This window comes from Moschus berezovskii, chromosome 5, assembly GCF_049115385.1.
Source record: "Moschus berezovskii isolate FMDL1 chromosome 5, NW_MosBer_1.0, whole genome shotgun sequence".
Classification (NCBI taxonomy): Eukaryota; Metazoa; Chordata; class Mammalia; order Artiodactyla; family Moschidae; genus Moschus; species Moschus berezovskii.
In genome coordinates this window covers 111,572,300-111,595,471 of record NC_142464.1, presented here as the reverse complement: position 1 = coordinate 111,595,471, position 23,172 = coordinate 111,572,300, and the positions used below count along the sequence as shown (strand labels likewise).

Here is a 23,172-nt window from a genome sequence, read left to right as displayed (position 1 = left end):
CGAACACGGTATATTTCTCCATCTATTCATGTCCTCTTTGATTACTTTCACTAGTGTTTTATAGTTTTCTATGTATTGTTTTATAATATAAAGTTTCTAAACTTAACTGCTTTGCTAATGAAAGTTTATTTGTTCCTAGTGCATATAGGTTTGTTCTTGATAGAATTATATCACTTTGTTTTCTTCCCTCACCATTTTGTAGCTTCAGAAATGTCTCTTTTTGCTTACTTTTCCTATCAATAGGAGTTTCTTAGATAGGAAGATGACAAATAGGCCTTAGAATTACCTTGACAATAAGTTGGTCTACAAAACCAAAAAGTTTTATTATCTTGCACCTGTATCATATATTTGTGTATGTGTGTGTGTGCATTTAACTCAAAATCATATTATGGGGTTTGAGCGTCCCTTTAATATACTAGACAGTCAATGCATCTTTAAAAAAATGGTGAGTGTCTCTACTGAAAGAAAGGGATTATCCCTGAGTATAACCTTCCAGGTTGAAGAAAACAGCACCCATTTGCTTCAGATATGAGCATGCGTGTGTGTGTGTGTAAGAAATCACATTTCCATATGTTTGGTCTTAGCATTAAAAGGCAAACAAACATAGCAGCACAATTGTGTTTTGATTGTACCTTTTCTTTAACAGCAAGGGGCCTTATGATTATGACAGTACCATTTTTGGAAGTGAGTAAGTAGCTTGAATTAAGACAATTGAATTATTTTATCCAGTCTACTTAAATCTGTATTTAAAAGGGGAGGATATAGTTAAGATATAATCTGATTTCATTAGTACAGACCAGTACTGGGAATTGCTTTAGAACTTGGCACAGTGAACTTCATTCACATGTTAGAAAGTAAATGAGATTTGAAGAGAACATTGCAGCAGTGAAAGTAGAGAATGAGCTATCCAACTGCAACATATTTATATCTGCAATTATTCACGATCTTAGGTTCGTTTGCCGCTGTTGCCAGTTGACTTTCTCATGGGTGTTGTGGCAAAAGAACAGATTGTCAAGCAAAATTTAAAATGCAGAGATTTATTAGATGAAGCAAGAAATTACCACCTTCACTTGAGTAGCAGAGCAGTACCTGACTTCGAATACTCTATTCGGACTACCCCAAGGAAACATACTGCTGGTAATTAAATTACTCTTTTTATCAACTCTGCTGGGAGGAGTTTTGTTCTTTTTGAGGGTTGTTCTATGAATGTCTAAACATAATTGTAAGATTATTTAGTATCGATTGTCTTAAAGTAGTAATTGGCAAATAAGGTTATGGATGAATTTTTACTATACATGACTTCAGATAGTTTTATTAATAAGCCAATTTTTAAAAAAGCCATAACAAGACATATACACTCTGAGGAGCCTGCTGAAATATCTCTTTCTTGAGAGTCTTTTTGATTTCTTCTAAGCAGAATTAGTTCCTCTGTCATTTTTGCTTAAATGACACTTGCTTTGTGCTTTTTTCACTGTGTTGTACTGAAATTTGACATGTTTTGAGCCTTTTCAAAGACAGTTAAGTATCTTAATAGCTTTGTATCACAGGTACCAGGCATGGAGCTTGATACATGTTATATATTTAAATATTTTTTCATTTCATGACAGCAAAAAAAGGTACTAAATACATCTAATGTTAGTATAACAGACTATATTAGACTTTTAGAATATAAAGCTCTTATACTTGAGAGGCAGGTAGTTTTGCCTTTATTTGCCATAGTTTTCAGACTTTATGTTTTCCTGAGAAAATAAGTCTGTGTTCACTTATGTTACTCTTTATAAAGAATATGTTTGTGGGACAAGGGGAAATAAATGTGGTCTATGTATTTAGGAATCAGTAGTCTGAACAGAGACTTCCCGTACATCTGCTGTGACCTAATGGGGTTATTAAATAGATTCGTGAAATAACCTAAAAAAAAAAAGGCAATACATGATCATGAATAGTGGGATTTTATCTAAATAGTATGAAGAAAGTTTGAATGTGGTAGATCTGCCTATGAAGAAGTTGTTGTTCAGTCACGCAATTGTGTCCAACTCTTTGCGACCGCATGGACTGCAGCACACCAGGCTTCCCTGTCCTTCACTGTCTCTTGGAGCTTGTTCAAACTCATGTCCTTTGAGTCGGTGATGACATGCAACCATCTGATTCCAGCATTTCACATGATGTACTCTGCATATAAGTTAAATAAGCAGGGTGACAATATACAGCCTTGATGTACTTCTTTCCCAATTTGGAACCAGTCTATAGTTCTTCTAAATAGTATAACATAAAAAGGATGGTTTATTTATTTTCTCTCTTTATAGGTTGATATCAAGTATTAAATTTTTGAAGTGTAATTTTTTTTTAGCTGTGAATCCTGTTTCAAGAGTTAAAGGTGTTTGATTCTTCAGATTCAGATGTGAATTCAAAGATCTTGGCAGTCTATGTTATATGCCAAGTGTACATTAGACCCTCATATCCATGATCTCTTACATGATTGCAAGAACTTAGTGAAGGATTTGATCGTTATTATGAGAAAGATGGTGTTACTCCATCTTATGGATAAGGAAAAAAAAATCAGAGAGGGTGAAGAAATGCACAGGGCCACATGGAACAATGGAGAAAGGATTTGAGTCCTGATCTTACTTCATTTAAATTTTTTCCATTCCATGTCATATTCCTGGATGACCTATGTAGCTGAAACATTAGGGTCCACTTAAATAAAATCTAATTGGTAGTTGGGATTATATTCTTGGATGGTAATTCCAGCTGTGCCATTAAGCATCTGTAATTTGAGGCAGATTTCTTAATCTCTGAAGGCCTCAGTTTATTTATAAATAATTTTGATTACATGATCTCTCTTTCAACTTTGAATTTCTCCAGCTTTTAAAATATTAGTTGAAAAAGATGGCACAAGAAGTTCTGGTCACTCATTTTATGCAGTCATTTCAGCAAACATTTATTCAGTGTCTGCTGTGTGCCAGGTTCTCAGTTAGGCATTAGAAATGCAAACATAGGACTTCCCTGGTACTGTCCAGTGGTTGAGAGTCTGCCAACCAATGCAAAGGACACCGGCTCCATCCTCGGGCTGGAAAGATTCCACATGCTGCAGGGCAACTACGCCCAAGCACCACACCTCCTGTGGCCAAGCTCTAGAGCCCTTGAGCCACAACTGCAGAAGCCTGCACACGCCCTAGAGCCCTGTATACACGCCCTGAGCGCCAGGACAAGACAAGCCACCCCAACGAGAAGCCCAAGCACTGCAACTCACAAAAGCCTATGTGCACAGCAGCGAAGACCCAGTGCAGCCAAAAATAAATAAAAATTATTTTAAAAAATAGTATTAAGAAAATGAAAAGAAATGAAAAAACACAAATAGAACATCAGTTCAGTTCAGTCACTCAGTCTTGTCGGACTCTTTGTGACCCCATGAATCGCAGCACGCCAGGCCTCCCTGTCCATCACCAACTCCCGGAGTTCACTCAAATTCACCCCCGTCGAGATGGTGATGCCATCCAGCCATCTCATCCTCTGTCATCCCCTTCTCCTCCTGCCCCCGATCCCTCCCAGCATCAGGGTCTTTTCCAGTGAGTCAACTCTTTGCATGAGGTGGCCAAAGTATTGGGAGTTTCAGCTTTAGCATCAGTCCTTCCAATAAACACCCAGGATTGATCTCCTTTAGAATGGACTGGTTGGATCTCCTTGCAGTCCAGGGAGCTCTCAAGAGTCTTCTCCAACACCACAGTTCAAAAGCATCAATTCTTCAGCACTCAGCTTTCTTCACAGTCCAACTCTCACATCCATACGTGACCACGGGAAAAACCATAGCCTTGACTAGACGGACCTTTGTTGGCAAAGTAATGTCTCTGCTTTTTAATATGCTGTCTAGTTTGGTCATAACTTTCCTTCCAAGGAGTAAGCCTCTTTTAATTTCATGGCTGCAATCAGCATCTGCAGTGATTTTGGAGCCAAAAAAAATAAAGTCTGACACTGTTTCCCCATCTATTTCCCATGAAGTGATGGGACCAGATGCCATGATCTTTGTTTTCTGAATGTTGAGCTTCAAGCCAACTTTTTCACTCTCCTCTTGCACTTTCGAAAAGAGGCTCTTTAGATCTTCTTCACTTACTGCCATAAGGGTGGTGTCATCTGCATATCTGAGGTTATTGATATTTCTCCCAGCAATCTTGATTCCAGCTTGTGCTTCTTCCAGCCCAGTGTTCCTCATGATGTACTCTGCATAGAAGTTAAATAAGCAGGGTGACAATATACAGCCTTGACGTACTCCTTTTCCTATCTGGAACCAGTCTGTTGTTCCATGTCCAGTTCTAACTGTTGCTTCCTGACCTGCATACAGGTTTCTCAAGAGGCAGTCAGGTGGTCTGGTATTCCCATCTCTATCAGAATGTTCCACAGTTTATTGTGATGCACACAGTCAAAGGCTTTGGCATAGTCAGTGAAGCAGAAATAGATGTTTTTCTGGAGCTCTCTTGCTTTCTCCATGATCCAGCAGATGTTGGCAATTTGATCTCTGGTGCCTCTGCCTTTTCTAAAACCAACTTGAACGTCTGGAAGTTCACAGTTCACGTATTGCTGAAGCCTGACTTGGAGAATTTTGAGCATGACTTTACTAGTGTGTGAGATGAGTGCAATTGTGCAGTAGTTTGAGCATTCTTTGGCATTGCCCTTCTTTGGGATTGGAATGAAAACTGACCTTTTCCAGTCCTGTGGCCACTGCTGAGTTTTCCAAATGTGCTGGCATATTGAGTGCAGCACTTTGACAGCGTCATCTTTGAGGATTTGACATAGTTCAACTGGAATTCCATCACCTCCACTAGCTTTGTTTGTAGTGATGCTTTCAAAGGCCCACATGACTTCACATTCCAGGATGTCTAGCTCTAGGTGAGTGATCATCACACCATCATGATTATCTTGGTCGTGAGGATCTTTTTTGTATAGTTCTTCTGTGTATTCTTGCCACCTCTTCTTAATATCTTCTGCTTCTGTTAGGTCCATACCATTTCTGTCCTTTATCGAACCCATCTTTGCATGAAATGTTCCCTTGGTATGCCATTCCTATTTTGAGAGAACTTTCAGTCTGATCTAGAGAAACAGACATATGAGTAAGTAAATGCAATAAAGTGTTGTAGGTACTTTGATATGATCACAAAGCAGAGAAGCAAAAAGAGTGGTTATTTTTATTTTAGAAGGGCCAGAAAAGGTTTTATAGAGAAGGTAACCCCCAGTTTTAGTTTTCAGTAATAAATAGTTGTTTTTCTGGGTGCCAGTTAAAGACAAGGATATTCAGCTCACATTACATTTACTGAATGTTCAGTACATGCCAGGCACTGCGCTTGTCTTTACTAGTGCATAGGTCCTTAATACACTATCTTAATCCAGCTTAGACTCTGATAGATGCCAGCATAATTGTTTCAATACTGTGTGTTACATGAATGGTAGTTACCGAAAGTTGCTGTCAGAACATTGAGGATGATCACTCTATGGGTTGATGCAGGAGCTTGAACATTAAGGTAAGAGAGAGAGAGAATCGGGTTATAGACCTTGCAGAGCCGTTATGCTGTACTAAGGCTTTATCTTGTAGAGCAGAGGTTCTCATAGTACAAGGCAAGTGGTGGTCTCTTGACCAACAGCATCAGCATTCACTTAGGAACTTTTTAGAAATTCAGAACTTTGGACCTACCCAAACCCACTGAATCAAACTCTTGGGTGTGGGGAAGGGTCAGGCCCAGCCATGTGTGTTTTATAAAGTTCTCCTGGTGATTCTGAAAGAGAATAAGGTGTTGATTTTTTTCTTTTTAAACAATGTGGTAAAATGCATATAAAAATTGCCATTTTAACCTTCTAAAGTTAATTTTTACTGGAGTATAGTTGTTTTACAATGCTGTGTTTGTTTCTGCTGTACAGTTCACCATTTTAAAGCAGTTAAATAGTGGCATTCAATAAAATTTTTAATGACTACTGATACAGGTATGACAAGCTGTTGAAAGAGCCTTTGAATTATTCTGTTGACGATCTGAAAGCAGAAAGAGTACTGAGTGGCAAAAGAGAGCAGGATTTTGCAGTCATAGCCAATGAGGCTCTGAACTGAGGGTGGCAGTGCGAAGAACAGGGAGGTGAAAGAGCATCTTGGAGAAGGAAGAGGATGTTTACATGGGGGAGGAAGGAAGGTCCTTCTGTGTGGGGTGTGAGGTGCCTCTGGAACACCAGGTGGAAACGTGACTTAGAAATGTAGTTTAGAAGGCATTATGATACAACGGAAATTTTAGTCAAAGGATTGAACTTTTCCCATTGTGAGTATGAAATATTGAGAAGCAGACTGAGAATGGAGCATAGAAAACATAGGAAAGAGAAATGATTGGAGACAAAAGGAGACTTGTTGACATTATAGAAATCAAGAGAGTTTCCAAAAAGCAGGGTGATCAGTATATCAAATGTTGTATTCAGTCAGAAGTTACAAGCTTGTTGAATTTTGTCACGACTTTATTAGCAAGAGCAGTTTGTCAGGGTGGGTGAGGATCTCAACCGCATTGCAGAGGGGCGTTAGCAAGCAGAGAAGACTGATGTTAATCCTTTTGTTGTTGTTCGTTCACTCAGTCATGTTTGACTCTGGCCCCATGGACGCCAGCACACCAGGCTTCCCTGACCTTCACTGTCTCCCAGAGTTTGCTCAAACTCATGTCCATTGAGTCAGTGATTCTGTTTGAGAAGTTCAAATCGGGAAAAATTAAAATTAGATTTTTAGTAGTATAGTGATATTAAATGCTACCCAAATAACTTTTTTTTCCTGTTAATCAAAATTTTGACTTCCTAAGTTTCTCTCTACACCTTAAAAAAATTTTTTTTTAATTAGGGGGAATTCCCTGGTGATCCAGGGCTGTCACTGCCAAGGGCCTGGGTTCAATCCCTGGTTGGGGAACGAACATCCCACAAATTGTGTGGCAAGGTCAAAAATAAAATAAAATTAACTGTAAGAAAAAACATTAGGGAGCTGTGATTTTAACCTCTACCTTGTGGTTTTACCTTTAGGAGTGCTGTTTTGTGTAGGTGGTCGAGGTGGATCAGGTGACCCCTTCCGCAGTATTGAATGCTATTCTATCAACAAAAACAGTTGGTTCTTTGGACCAGAAATGAATAGTCGAAGACGACATGTGGGTGTAATCTCAGTGGAAGGTGGGTCTGCTTTTGTGTGAAAGCATATCACATCATCACAGTGCTCCTGTTAAATATTTGAACTTTGAGAATTTCTTTCTGAAGAAAATTCCTACATTGTGAAACTATGTTTCAATATATCAATAAATTATTTGGGTGGTGAATATTTACTTTTTGTCCAAAGATGCTCTGTGTATAGTCTCTTGCATATAGATGCTTAACAGGAGATGAGTATTAAGGAAAAGGGAGTTAAACTATTCTGAGTTTTCACAAAATAACCAAACTAAACAAAAATATTTATTGAACCCAAATAGTAAGTATATATCAGCTTTTTTTCTGTACCCATCTATACTCACCCTATTATTATTGAAATACGTTTTTTTTTTTAATTAATAAAAGTGGATTAATTGCTGAATCATGGATAAATTATTTGGAGACTTTAAAAAATCACTTTTCTTATGATTATAAAAGTTATAAATGCTTTGGGGGGAAATATGAAAGCATTGTAATAAAAAATAAAAATCATCTGTAACACCTAGTTATGGCTAACATTTTGGTATGCGATAGTTCCAATTTTTGTTTCATTTAGAAAAGGTTTGATGTATTAAGGGTTTTATATTTTATATATATAAAAACATTTCATTTTATTAAACGTTCTTTGAAAGAATGATTAGTGATTTTGTCTAATAAATAATAAAAAGTTGAGAAACCTAGGGGTGGGATACTGTCTGAGCATTTAAATAGCTTCTTGTAAAACAGCATTTTTAAGACATTTTATTAGTAGAATCTTATATTTACTTTCATTTGACTCCTGAAGTGACATTTATCATAATGTTGAATAGAAGAATATTTGTTAAAAGTTAATTTATCATGCTATTTTAATTATATATTCAATATATATTAAATTTATTTAAATTTATTTGGAATCACATGAAAATACTTCTCTACTTGACAGGTAAAGTGTATGCAGTGGGTGGACATGATGGCAATGAACATTTAGGTAGCATGGAGATGTTTGATCCTCTCACTAATAAATGGATGATGAAGGCATCAATGAACACAAAGAGGTAGATCAGTGTGGACATTTATTGTTATTTGTTGGTGGAAAATAAAGCTTCCTGTAATTGAAAGAGCTAATTTTTCACTCTTTACATTTTTAGAAACTTTAAATACCTTCTTAAACACATTTTGTTAAAGCATCCAATATGACTCTAATTTTAAAAATTTTCCTGAGAGTCAAGAATAGAATCATGTCTTTGAGTGTCATTCATAATGGTTGTCATTGTTTTGACTTATACCTGAGCATTTGTTTAAGTTTTTATTTTGAAATAATTTTAGATTTTCAGAAAAGATTAAAAATAGTTGCGTTCCTATGTAGTAGAGGTTCTCAACTGAAATAATTTTGTACATGGGGATCCACTGCCATTTAATTTTCTCTTCTTGATTAATTTAGCATAGTGTTCTTAACTAAGTTTTCTTATATGGTAAAAATACAAAAAATTAGGGAAGGACAAATTGAAAGAGTAACAATGAAACATAGAGATTATTGTATGTAAAATAGATAGCCAGTGGGAATTTGCTGTATGATGCAGGGAGCTCAAAACTCGTGCTCTGTGATAACCTAGAGGGGTGGGAGGCAGGTTCAAGAGGGAGAGGATCCATGTATACCTATGACTGATTCATGTTGATGTATGGCAGAAGCTAACACAATACTATAAAGCAAGTATCACCAATTAAAAATAAATTGTAAAAATATGAGAAACTAGATGGAAAAGTGAAAAGATTTTGGCCTTCTTTTCCCACTCTTGAGGAGAAGGAATCTTACTAGGAAAAACTCTGTTCTTAACACATGCTACTTATCTATAAATGACATTTTAATACTTTAGTCGGGCTTGATTTATGCTGCATGGCAACTACACATCAATAGTTTAAATTCCAACATGTGAATTAAAATGGGGGAGAAAATCCTAAAGTACATTTTTAATTTTTATATCCTTGCCTGTTTATCATGCTAAGCTGATTTTTAGCTGAGAATTGAGTGAAACTTGTCTAACAAAATAGCAGTTGAATTTCTTTAGTCTTATAAAATATGCCCTGAATGTTGCCATAGCTTTCCAACTGTATTCAGAATAATAGAACTGCAATTATTTCCTCACGTTATTTGCTTTTATACTTTGTATCCCCCCAAATGATTGTTTCAGTGTGCATTCCAAGATCCTACTCACCTGTTAAATACTTGGTTTTATGTATTTTTCTCCCCTTTATCTTTTCAGTAGAATGAATACTGGTGTTTGTTCAAGTTATGGTTTTACTGAAACCCATCATCCTAACAGAGCATCTCTAGGGGTTGATTTACTTTTCAGTAAATACTTAAGTGCCCTTTGCAAGATATATCAAATGCTGAAGATACAGCAGTAAATAAGATAGCCAAGGTCTCTACCTCCATAGAGCTTACATTCTAAAAGGCAACATACAAATAGATGTAATTACATGGGTAATAAATAATGTTAGCACCACATAAGTAAAGGATGCTTGAGAGTGGAGCTCGTAATGTTCCATAGGTGAGAAGTCCAGCAATTTTAACCAACTTTCCACCTACAGTCTCAGAAGTCAAAATTGAGGTGTAGGCTGTAGACTCTAATGGAGGCTCTGGGGAAGAAACTACTTCCAGGTCATTTAGGTTGTGGATAGAATTCAGCTCTTTGCAATTGAAAACAGAGTTTGTTTTTACTGACTGAAGGCCAGGGGTCACTCAGCTCCTAGAAGCCACTCTTACTTAGGTCCTTTCCAGGTGTTCCCCTCCATCATCAAACAAGCAAACAACTTGCAGAATCCACCCCATTCTTTGAGTTTCTGACCTGTCTTCTGCTACCAGGTGAAGAAACTTCTGCTTTTACAGGGCTTATGTGTTTAGATCGGTGGCTCAGAGGTTAAAGCGTCTGCCTCCAATGCGGGAGACCTGGGTTCGATCCCTGGGTCGGGAAGATCCCCTGGAGAAGGAAATGGTAACCCACTCCAGTATTCTTGCCTGGAGAATCCCATGGATGGAGAAGCCTGGTAGGCTACAGTCCACGGGGTCCCTAAGAGTCGGACATGACTGAGCGACAGAACGGAACGGACGGAACGGATGTGTTTAGATCAGGCCCATTCACATAATCTCCATTTTGCCACATAATGTAGCATAATCAGGAGTAGAACTAGGAGTGAATATTGTGGAGAGAGGCATCTTAAAATCTGCCTAGCATAGGGAGGTGGACAGTGTTTCACTTTAGAGTAAGGTTAAGGTTGAAGATCCAGACAGATTTGAAGTAGAAGTTGGATGTATGTCTGGAAATATGTTAGCATTGTCATAAACCCATGGAAAGAATCAGATTGTCTATAGAGAGAGTGTAGGGTGACAAGAGGCCGTAGAGAACTTCACAATTCAGTGAAGTTGGAATAGAGAAGAAGGTGCTGATGAAGGAAGCTGTAGGAAGCAATCAGTAATGCCTTATGCCCTTGTGGTTTAGGGGGTGAAGGGTCAGGGGAATTACACTCACTTATGTCATGACACCTGAATGTTCGAGAGCGCACACACGTGTTCACCCACACCTGGAAGTTTTTATAACAGTATTTTGTAAGTCACTGCTTTATACTCAAGGGGAAAGAAGTTAAGGAGAGGAAATGAAGGATAACGTTATCCTTAAGAATTTTTTCCAGGGTACTATTTTGATAAACTGAGTTAGACTCTCAGTAGAGCAGCAGAGAAGGCAATGGCAACCCACTCCAGTACTCTTGCCTGGAAAATCCCATGGACAGAGCAGCCTGGTGGGCTGCCGTCTGTGGGGTCGCATAGAGTCAAACACGACTGAAGTGACTTAGCAGCAGCAGAGCAGAGCGCTCTCCAGTAATAATGACAGCACTGACTAGGGGTCAGTCACTGTTCTTAGTACATTACTATTTTGAGTCCTTTTATCAGCTGTGTCTACTCCTTTCTCAAATGGACAGATGAAGAAACAGGTAGTTACAGGTTTAAACAATATACTTTATCCAGAGTACACACCACGTCAGTGACAGATAAGTTTTGGAAAAGTTCAACTTTTGATTGATGTAATTTTTTAAAAAAATTGATGTAGTTTTTTTAATATAATTTTTTTTTCCAATCACCATTCTGATGAATTAGCCTTTCACGTAGGCTAAGTCTTTTCTGTTCCAAGATAAATAGATGCCCTTCACAAGTAAAGCAATGTGATATAAAGCTTGTAATATAAAATTGATAACACAGGAGACCCCGGTTCGATTCCTGGGTTGGGAAGATCTCCTGGAGAAGGGATAGGCTACCCACTCCAGTGTTCTGGCCTGGAGAATTCATGGACTATTCAGTCCATGGGGTTGCAAAGAGCTGGACACGACTGAGCGACTGTCACTTGCTCACGCTATGTGATGTAATGAAATACTGGAACAAAATGTGCTCTGCAGTTACATGAATTTAGTAATGAGATTAACTTTTGACCTCTCTAGCAAACTGTTTTTGTCAGTTCATCAACCTCTTCTGCAGCTGACTGTTGTACTAACTGAATCTTTCAGACTCCATTTGTAGTGTTTTGTTGGATTTTCCTTTATTCTTTCATTTAAGTTTAACCTGTATTTGTTTAGTCGCTAAGTTGTGTCCAACTCTTTTTGCAAACCTATGGACTGTAGCCCACCAGGCTTCTCTATCCATGGGATTTTCCAGGCAAGAATGCTGAAGTGGGTTGCCATTTCCTTTTCCAGGGGATCTTCCTGACCCACAGATCAAACCTGTGTCTCCTGCACTGCAGGGTTCTTTTACCACTGAACCACCAGAGAAGCTCTTAATCTGTGTAGGCTATTTGGTATAAAACTCCAGAGGGCACTGTTCGCATAGACTCACACAATTTGACAACTCTGTAGCCATCTGTTCAGAAGCACTGATAAATCCTCTAATGGGAGAAAAAGCCACATTGTCGTTTAACGTGATAAAGGAGTGCATTAGCACACTTTTTTTGCTGCCTTTTTTCTGGAAACAGATCAGAATACGAAAGTGTGTTCTCTTGTTTTTTGCAGGCGAGGAATTGCTCTGGCTTCCTTGGGAGGCCCGATTTATGCCATTGGAGGGTTGGATGACAACACTTGCTTCAGCGACGTGGAGAGATATGACATAGAATCTGATCAGTGGAGCACAGTGGCACCGATGAATACTCCCCGTGGAGGCGTTGGCTCCGTGGCTCTCGTGGTGGGTTACGGCACAACGCGGTCACTGGATTGCATTGCGTTACATCCCTAACCTAGTAAGGAAGGGTCTGGTACATTCATATCTCCAGTATGCAGATTACACACCAGATTATTTCATGAAATACTTCTCTCTCGTACATTTTGGTCTACCTTTAGGACAGCATATAAACCATTTCAAAATCTAATGTCATATGTTTTTATATTTTTTGTCTTTGTTTAGAACCATGTTTATGCAGTAGGTGGCAATGATGGAGTAGCTTCTCTGTCTAGTGTGGAGAGGTATGATCCACATCTTGATAAGTGGATAGAAGTTAAAGAGATGGGTCAGCGAAGAGCAGGCAATGGAGTTAGTGAGCTCCATGGTTGCTTATACGTTGTTGGTGAGTGGATGGTTTTCTGTAGTTTAATTTTTTACAGGACATACAATGATAGTGTAACAAAACAACACAGTAACATAACTTACATTGCATTTAGGCTCAAGTGGAATCTGTCCTAAGATCTGCTTTTTCATTCTTCAGGTTCATGGACTTGCTTCTCTGTTTACATCTTCATCTTTCATGTTTAAAACTCTGCCTCCATGTTTTTATTTAGGAGTGGCAAGTATTTTTTTTTAATGTAAGGACACAGGTTGAATGTGCTTTGCTATAATAAATCTGTAAAGATGTAAGATATGTTTTTCTCATCTTCAAGGGAGTTGCATTGACTTTTAAGCAAATGAACAGGTATTTCGTATTCATGATGGTGGTCAGCATCTCTGTATTGCTTTTTGACTTTTTACTATATAGCAGAGTTGGAGGAAACCACAGGGTGGGCAGTACTTGTTCAGACTTTAACATGCATATGAATAATAATGAGACATTGTTAAATTGCAAGGAAGGGGGCCCAGATTCTGTAATAGCTCCTAAGTGATAGTCAGTGTTATTTCTGGTGGTCCACTCAACACATTTCCAGTGGCAGGGCTTTTAAAGGGCTGTGACATGGGACTAATAATGCCTAAAGAATTAAGAATCTGAGATGTTAAACATCTCAGCTGTGTCTAGTACTTTACCAGTAAACGGGTAGCTATATTGTGATTAGTAATCCCTTCCTTTATAGGAGGAGATGTGTGTGGAAAGGTGGTCACTACCGTATGTCATACTCTCTCATGTTAATATGAACTGGTGTTATAAAACTCAGAGTGCTTGATAAGAGAGTAGGATATTGTTAGCACTTAAACGTCTTCAAGTAATAGAAGTCATACTGGATATCTCAGTGCTTATGTGTATTAAAGAGGGAAAATAACATAATTTACCATTTTAGTCTTGCCTGGTCATCACAGCAGCTCATTGAGGGGGTCAGAAACTGAGAGAGTGAATATTTACTCATAGTCACATGCCTAAGTAAGCTGACAAAGCTGGAATTTGTAACCCAGAGCTGTTACAGTACACCAGTGCTCCTCTCACAGCTCCCTATCTAGCATAGGTCTTGTCATGTGTTATATCTCAGTAGGAGCATCAGTGTTTCTGTTACTTGTTAAATTTTCTTAGCCCTTGTAGGTAGAACAGACATGGTAAAAATAAGACTGACTCAGGTTGAAACTTTCAAAAACAAAACAAAACCCTCTTGTTCATTCAAGTTCTACGTGAAACATGTACAACTGATTTGAATAAGAAAACTTTGAAGGTAAACTCTATGTCCAGGAAGCTAATTGCATCCTGCCTTTCCTGTTCCTCTGCTTTGAGCTTTTTGTTCAAGATTTATATGCCTTACCTAGGAAGAGTATAGGGAGCCAAAGAAAATGAGTGCCATCAAAAATAGAACTACCCTGTATTAAAAACTTAATCTCCTCCATTAACATTAGCAATAATTAAAGCTAAAACCTTTGTTGTAGTGGAAGAACGTTTTATATCATAGTTGTGGTAGGGATGGCACTACTACATTTGTTCAGTGAATTTTATCTCAGTTGATTTAATGAAATTAAACCCATTAGAGAAGCTGACTTCATTGATTTATTTTTTAACCTGACCTTGTTTCTAAAAGGACTGGTCATAATATCAACACTTCCTGTCCCAGGAAAATAGACTTAGTCACCCAGCAGACCTGTTACTCACATAGACTGAGATGGAGCCTAAAAAGAGGCACATATTTTTTAAAGGAAAGAGCACTGTTAAAATAGTAGTCTCTGTGTTTAACACTCAGAAACATGATAAGTAACATTGTTAAGATAATCTATAGAGAGGACTGTCAGCATTGAGAAATGTAGCGTGAAGATAGTTTTGGCAAAAATTGGTAAGAATTCAATCATAGTCCACCATCTCTGCAATTATGATTGCAGTTATAGTACTAAGGGAAACAGTTGGAAAATTTTTACTTATCTAAATGAGTCAAGTGATTTAGTATGATTTATTCTCGTCTCAAGCCTTACTGTTTAAAAATCTAATACATACACAGAAGGAATCTCAGTATTTTTTGCTTGCCTCTAGGATGCTAAGGAAAAATTATATTAAATGTCTGTGGGTTTTTTTCTTCCTGAACCACCTGGTTAAATATAGGGACTCCAGTTTTTCTCACTTTAAGATTTTTAATCCTAACACTGAGGAAAGTAATACTTAAATTATCTTGAATTGTAGAAAATGTGTAATAGGAGTTGATAGTAGTGACAGATGTTTGGGTTTTCTAAAATGTTTTGAAAAGATTGGCTTTCAAAAGCTTTTGAATTGAGATTTAATGGTTACTTTCTATGAAACATAATACTGTTTTAAAATTTTTCCTTTACATAGGTGGTTTTGATGATAATTCTCCTCTGAGTTCTGTTGAGCGGTATGACCCTCGAAGCAACAAATGGGATTACGTAGCAGCCCTTACCACTCCCAGGGGTGGAGTGGGGATCGCAACAGTGATGGGCAAAATCTTTGCAGTTGGTGGCCATAATGGAAATGCATATCTAAATACAGTGGAAGCATTTGATCCAGTGCTGAATAGGTAACTTTTATGTTTGCTTTATGTTTTAATGGGATCTTCCAGTAACAGATTATTTTAGAGTGCTAAGATGATGCTTTTTGTTTGTTCAGTCACTGAGTTGTGTCTGACTCTCTGCAACCCCATGAACTACAGCACACCAGTCTCCCCTGACCTTTACTATCTACCAGAGTTTACTCAAACTCATGTCCATTGAGTTGGTGATACTATCTGATCATCTCGTCCTCTGCCACCCCCTTCTCCTCTGGCCTTCGATCTTTCCCAGCATCAGGGTCTTTTCCACTGAGTCGGCTCTTTGCATCAGGTGGCCAAAGTATTGAAGCTTCAGCATCAGTCCTTCCAATGAATATCAGGACTGATTTCGTTTAGGATGGATCTCCTTGCAGTCCAAGGGACTCTCAAGAGCCTTCTCCAACACCACAGTTCAAAAGCATCAATTCTTCAGTGCTCAGCCTTCTTTATGGTCCAACTCTCACATCCATACATGACTACCGGGAAAAACCATAGCTTTGACTAGATGGCAAAGTGATGTCTCTGCTTTTTAATATGCTCCCTAGGTTTGTCATAGTTTTCCTTCCAAGGAGCAAGTCTTTTAATTTCATGGCTGCAGTCACTGTCTGCAGTGATTTTATAGCCCAAGAAAATAAAATCTGTCACTGCTTCCACTTTTTCTTCTTCTGTTTGCCATGAAGTAATGACACGATCTTAGTTTTTTGAATGTTGAGTTTCAAGCAAGCTTTTTCACTATGAGCTTTCACAAAACCTCATCAGGAGGCTCTCTAGTTCCTCCTCACTTTCTGCCATTACAGTGGTATCATCTCCATATCTGAGGTTGTTGATACATCTTCCCGCAGTCTTGGCTCCAGCTGTACTTCATCCAGCTGACCATTTCACATGATGTACTCTGCGTAGAAGTTGAATAAGCAGCGTCAGTATACAGCCTTGTTGTACTCCTTTCCTAATTTTGAACCAGTCAATTGTTTCATGTTCATTTCTAATTGCTGCTTCTTAACCTGCATACAGCTTTCTTGGGAGACAGGTAAAGTGGTCTGGTATTTCCATTGTTTTGAGAATTTTCCAGTTTGTTGTGATCCACACAGTCTAAAACTTTAAGTCAGTGAAGCATAAGTACATGTTTTTATGGAATTCCCCTGCTTCGTTATCCAACGAATGTTGACAATTTGATCTCTGGTTCCTCTCCCTTTTCTAAACCCAGCTTGTACATCTGGAAATTCTCAGTTTACTTACTGCTGAAGCTTAGCTTGAAGGATTTTGAGCATTACTTTGCTAGTATTGAAATCAGCACAGTTGTGCAGTAGTTTGAAAATTTTTGGCATTGCCATTCTTTGGGATTGGAATGAAAACTGACCTTTTCCAGTACTGTGGCCACTGCTGAGTTTTCCAAATTTGCTGGCATATTGAGTACAGCACTTTCACAGTATCATCTTTCAGGATCTGAAATAGCTCAATTGGAATTCCATCACCTCCGCTAGCTTTGTTCTTAGTGATGCTCTCTAAAGCCCACTTGACTTCACATTCCAGGACATCTGACTGTAGCTGAGTGATCACAGCATCATGGTTATCTGAGTCATTAAGACCTTTTTTCTACAGTTTTTCTGTGCAGTTTCTTTTTTGTACAGTTTCTCTTCTGCTTCTGTTAGGTCCATACCATTTCTGTCCTTTATTGTGCCCATCTTTGCATGAAATGGAATCTCTAATTTTCTTTAAGAGATCTCTTGTCTTTCCCATTTTGTTGTTCTCCTCTATTTCTTTGCATTGTTCATGGAGGAAAGCTTTCTTATCTCTCCTTGCTATTCTTCGGAACTCTGCAGTCTGATGGGTGTATCTTTCCTTTTCTCCTTTGCCTTTTGCTTCTTTTCTTTCCTCAGCTATTTGTAAGGCCTCCTCAGACAGTCATTTTGCCTTTTTGCATCTTTTTCTTGGGAATGGTTTTGGTCACTGCCTCCTATCCAGTGTTACAAACCTCTGTCCACGGTTCTTCAAGCACTCTATGTCTACTGGATCTAGTCCCTTGAATCACTTTCACTGTATAATCATAAGGCATTTGATTTAGGTCATATCTGAATGGCCTAGTGATTTTCCCTACTTTCTTCAGTTTAAGTCTGATTATTGCAATAAGGAGTTCATGATCTGAGCCACAGTCAGCTCCTGGTCTTGTTTTTGCTGACTATACAGTTTCTTCATCTTCAGCTGCAAAGAATATAATCAGTCTGATTTTGGTATTGACCACCTGGTAATGTCCATGTGTGGAGTCGTCTCTTGTGTTGTTGGAAGATAGTGTTTGCCATGACCAGCGTGTTCTCTTGGCAAAACTGTCAGCCTTTGCCCTGCTTCATTTTGTACTCCAAGGCCAAACTTGCCTGTTACTCCAGGTATCTCTTGACTTCCTACTTTTGCATGCCAGTCCCATATAATGAAAAGGACATCTTTTTTGGGGTGTTCTAGAAAGTCTTGTAGGTCTTCATAGAACTGTTCAACTTCATCTTCTTTGGCATTAGTGGTTGGGGCATAGACATGGATTTTGGTGATACTGAATGTTTTGCCTTCTAAATGAACTGAGATCATTCTGTCATTTTGAGATTGCACCCAAGTACTGCATTTTGGACTGTTTTGTTGACTATGAGGGCTACTCCATTTCTTCTAAGGGATTCTTGTCCACAGTAGTAGATATAATGGTCATCTGAATTATATTTGCCCATTCCAGTCCATTTTAGTTCACTGATTCCTAAAATGTTGATATTCACTCTTGCCATCTCCTGTTTGACCACTTCCAATTTACCTTGATTCATGGACCTAATATTCCAGGTTTCTATGCAGTGTTGTTTACCACATCAGACTTTACTTCCATTGCCACCTCTTTGGCTCAGCCTCTTCATTCCTTCTGGAGCTATTTCTCTGCTCTTCTGCAGTAGCATATTGGATGCCTGCTGACTTGGTGGGTTTGTCTTTCAGTGTCATATCTTTCTTTCTTTTCATACTGTTCTGTTGGTCTCAATTGGTTCATTGGTCTCAACTGGTTCATTCAAATTCTGATGGCCGGCCACTATGCTCCTTATCTTCAAGGCTCTTATCATCTTTGCAAAACTTCTTGAACAACCCTTACTGTATGTTTGTTAGCAGTTCCTGGGCCAAATGCATTGTTGAAGTTGCAAGTTGTCTGTGCTGCTTTACAACCCATTTTGAACTCAAAAAATTGCTTGAATTGGCATTTTGTCTAACATCATTTCTATAATCTAAAAGAAATATAAATGGCAATTAATCAGTCATTAGCAAAAAAACATAAAGCAAGAAATGCACATTAAAATGATGTATAACATAAAGCATTTATTTAAGAATGTATTCCAATATCAAACAGCAGAGTTCCACAGTGAGAAGCCACAGTTACTTTTGCACCAACCTAATACTTCCCTCCACTCTTCCCCAACAGCATATTGGACACCTCTGACCTGGGGGGCTCAACTTCTGGTATCATATATTTTTGCCTTTTCATCTGTTCATGGGATTCTTTGAGCAGGAATACTGGAGTGGGTTGCCATTTCTTCCTCCAGTGGACCATGTTTTGTCAGAACTCTTCACTATGACCCATCCATCTTGAGTGCCCTGTGCGGAGCTCATAGCTTCATTGAATCACACAGCCCCTTTGCCATGACAGGGCTGCTGCTGCTGCTAAGTCACTTCAGTCGTGTCCGACTCTGTGTGACCCCATAGACGGCAGCCCACCAGGCTCCCCCATCCCTGGGATTCTCCAGGCAAGAACACTGGAGTGGGTTGCCATTTCCTTCTCCAATGCGTGAAAGTGAAAAATGAAAGTGAAGTCACTCAGTCGTGTCCGACTCTTTGCGACCCCATGGACTGCAGCCTGTCAGGCTCCTCCGTCCATGGGATTTTCCAGGCAAGAGTAGTAGAGTGGGTTGCCATTAACTTCTCCGATGACAGGGCTGTGATCCATAAAAAGGAAAATGCTGCTAGATGTAGTTAATAGAAATGTTTGGGGATAGCTTACTGTCTTTCAAAACCAGTCTCTTAATAGGGAGGTTTTGTTTTGTCTTAGGAGTGAAGCGAATCATGATTTAAGATAACATTCTTTCTTCTCTGTCTTTTCAGGTGGGAGCTTGTTGGATCTGTGTCTCACTGCAGAGCTGGAGCAGGTGTAGCTGTGTGTGCCTGTTTAACTAGCCAAATCCGAGATGTAGGTCATGGATCCAGCAATGTGGTTGACTGTATGTGACTTGAGTTCCAGTCACCAACAGTTTAGTCATATCTGATAGGCAAGAAAGACAAGCAGGATTTTGTAATGGCCACCTTTGAGCCATTTTAACTATTACTAGAGTGTCATGTAAATGTAAACTGTTGTATGTGACTGAGTGCAACTTTTGGAATGGTAGCTGAAGAATTACTAGTAATAAAGTTGATATTTCCCACTTTAACAAATAATGAAGTAGGGACTCCTCAAATAAAAAAATAGAAATGTTTAACAGAGTGGAGTGCCAGAACCTTGAAATTAAATTTTTTTTTAAAGTGTGGATGAATGAAAATGCAGAATGAAGTCGCTTGCTGAGCTTTACCTTTTGCCTAAAGGCTTTAATCTTAGGCATTGGATTCTTCCTCTGGGGAGATTAGAACCTGTTCCTCAACACAGAGGTACCGGGACTCCTAACAGACCTGCTCCATTTGAAGATCATTGCTCCTTGGTGCTGATGAATTTATACCGTGCTTTTTTGTAGGTGTTGATTTCTCAGTTCCTTGGATATTTACTGAAGTAGGAAAAATGTTTCCTCTTTCTGAGTGTCCCTTGGCTGTGTTTTCAGAAGCCTATAGGATTATAGGCTTCATTTCAGTTTGAATTGTTAGGACACCAAAAAATCTAAATGAACGATTCCATCTGAATGAATCTACACTTATTTTTTCATATGAAAGGGATTTTGTTTCATAGTAATAAAAAATGGAACCAGATGAGATTATTAGAGGAGAAGGCTTTAGAGTCAGCATTTTTCTAGTGCCCATTTGAGAGACCTTGAATGGGAGTGGTGTCCATTACATGACTCCCTAACGAGGCAACTCCGAAAATATGTTTAACACTCTAATTATTTCATTCTGAATCTGAGATTTATTATCTTTCTCTTTTGCTGTTTGCCACCATCATAGTTTTTCTAACTGTACAGAATCTGGGTTTATTTATTATGAGAAATTGAATTCATTTCTACAAAAACCCTTTACAGACTTTAGTTGAACTGTTGATTAGTTCATATCCATCTTTACCAATAAAAGATATTGTAAAAGCAAAGGAAGATGAAACTACTTTTTTTTCTCCTGTTATATTTAATTCTCTCCAGTGTACTTCCTGAATTTTAATTGAAAATATTTCTTTCCGTTGCTTTGAAGGCAGGCTATTTATACACCTGTTGATCTAACAGCTCTTCATGGTTTTACCAGCATTATAAAGTGGCTTATTCATTATATGTATATATTTTTATAAATGTTTATGAAAATATTAAATTATTCTATTTTGTATTTGCAGTGCAGTTGGGTACTTCTCTTCCAGATGTCCTTGAATTCTCCTTTAGTTATACCTTAGAATTTGGTATAGTTGACTGCTGTCAGTCATCTTGTTCATGAGGAAGCTGGGGCAATGCAGAACACTGCTCCATCCACCCAGTCCTGAAGTTAACTGCCTAGTAGCTGTGTTGGGCCTTGTTAAATGACAGCCTAGGCTTATTCAGTACAGCGAGGCAAAAAGCCATGTTACAAAAGCTAGTGCTTTGTGTATATTCAATCAAAAAAATAAGGTAAAGAAAATTTAAGAGAACTCAGCAGAAAAAGGTCTTTCATGAAGCCAACTTAAATGTCCCCAAATTATGGCAATTTTTGCTGTCAGCCTGTGGGCAAGTCCATAAGTCATTGCTGGATCTAAACTGATATTCTCTTGTACAACTGTAACCATATTTCAGTCAACCCCCAAAGCAGTTCCCTCTGTAGCACTCACTGGACTGGCTATACCTGGCTGCATATGGAGAATGAGGCGCAAAACCTGGCTTCAGCTCTTTCCCAGGTCTAATGGACTTCCTGTATTATAATACTTGTATAGGTATGGTTGCATAATGTTGTCTTTATTTTGAGGGGGAGTGGGTCTTTTATTCTAAGGTTATTTAAAAAAAATTTTTTTTTAATTTCTGCCTTTGTCATGAGTATAGCATTTGGGAGCATGAAGGTGTTATGTTTCCATTACTAGTTTTATCAATATAGGAGTCATCTAACATTACTAAGTTGGTACTCTTGCTACCCATAAAATATGAACTACTCTTAAGGGAAGTAATGTGAAGTAAACAACACGAGGCTAACTGTTACATTCTGTGCGGGCCAACAGAAGTATAGCCTTAAAGGACCTGACAGTGATATGAAAAGATTAAAGTGGAATCAACATGCACAGTCTCTTTATTAAAAACATTTTTTTTAGATATGAAATGTGAATCAGGCTGAAGGAATTGTGTTTGAAAGGTGATTATACTGATAGGAATAGAAGGATGAAATACTCAAAGATGGCTACTAAGTTGTGAAGCCTATCACTTTAACGTCAGATGTTAATACCATCCTACCAAAAAGACATAAAATAGAGAAAATTATAAATGGAAAAAGAAAAGTAAAAATTTGCACATTTAAGAAATATTTCTAGGTGCTTTTGTGTGATTCTCCCATACTGTCATTAAAGCTGCTGCATTTACCTGTGTTGTACTGCCACTTTAAGAACAAATTACTTGGTAACGTTTTTGCTTAATTTCACTATATTCTGTGTAACTTTTTTAAACATTTGAATAACCTTTGTACTCTAAGAAGTATTATTGTTAATTCCTAAATGAATTTTAAACTATACAGTGCTGTTAAATGCCTAGGTAACTGTAAAAATTGCATAAACTACTCTTGAAAATGGTAAACTTAAGAGTTTTGTTCCTTTTTTCCTCCATGTCTTATATGATAGAAAATGCATTTAGAATCTAATTCATGTCTTATCAGTTAAGAATGTTTTCTGTGGTTTCTTATATCAGACTTCTAAAGAAATTATATTGGGATGTCATTGTCTCTCTTTCTGCTTTATGTAAAGTAGCAAAAGAACTTCTCTATAGTATTCTCTTAAAACCATATATAAATTTGTGTAGTAATATTCCAGCAAATCAAAATAGTAAAACTTTCATATATACTACCGAGTACAGAGATACAAAAGTTGGATTCACATCAGTGCTATTTATTGATCCAAAATATATTGCGTGTATCTATTATGAATGGGAATATGAGTATTATGTATCTATTATTCTTTTTGTATCAGTTCAGTTCAGTTGCTCAGTCGCATCCGACTCTTTGCGACCCCATGAATCAGCACGCCAGGCTTCCCTGTCCATCACCAACTCCTGGAGTTCACTCACCGCCCCCAATCCCTCCCAGCATCAGAGTCTTTTCCAGTGAGTCAACTCGTTGCATGAGGTGGCCAAAGTACTGGAGTTTCAGCTTTAGCATCAGTCCTTCCAATGAACACCCAGGATTGATCTCCTTTAGAATGGACTGGTTGGATCTCCTTGCAGTTCAAGGGACTCTCAAGAGTCTTCTCCAACACCACAGTTCAAAAGCATCAATTCTTCGGCGCTCAACTTTCTTCACAGTCCAACTCTCACATCCATACATGACCACGGGAAAAACCATAGCTTTGACTAGATGGACCTTTGTTGGCAAAGTAATGTCTCTGAATATTAAAATATATGCTATCTTGGTTGGTCATAACTTTCCTTCCAAGGAGTAAGCCTCTTTTAATTTCATGGCTGCAAT

General features: G+C 38.2%; 1 protein-coding gene across 9 annotated transcripts in view; it reads left to right on the top strand.

Annotated features, from left to right (window-relative positions):
* KLHL8 (kelch like family member 8) overlaps positions 1–20,871 on the top strand; it is a 58,161-nt gene extending 37,290 nt beyond the window's left edge. For 7 of the 9 annotated variants that reach the window (XM_088836466.1, XM_055434325.2, XM_055434320.2 and 4 more), the window contains 7 exons: positions 951–1,137; positions 7,027–7,170; positions 8,105–8,216; positions 12,214–12,382; positions 12,602–12,761; positions 15,141–15,342; positions 19,465–20,871. In XM_088836466.1, coding sequence (XP_088692592.1) covers positions 951–1,137; positions 7,027–7,170; positions 8,105–8,216; positions 12,214–12,382; positions 12,602–12,761; positions 15,141–15,342; positions 19,465–19,588 — 1,098 coding nt within the window. In that variant the 3' untranslated portion in view covers positions 19,589–20,871. Of the gene's footprint in view, positions 1–950; positions 1,138–7,026; positions 7,171–8,104; positions 8,217–12,213; positions 12,438–12,601; positions 12,762–15,140; positions 15,343–19,464 lie in introns of those variants that run through there. The other 2 variants (XM_088836470.1, XM_088836469.1) reach the window with 2 other exon arrangements.
* Positions 20,872–23,172: the final 2,301 nt, after the last annotated feature.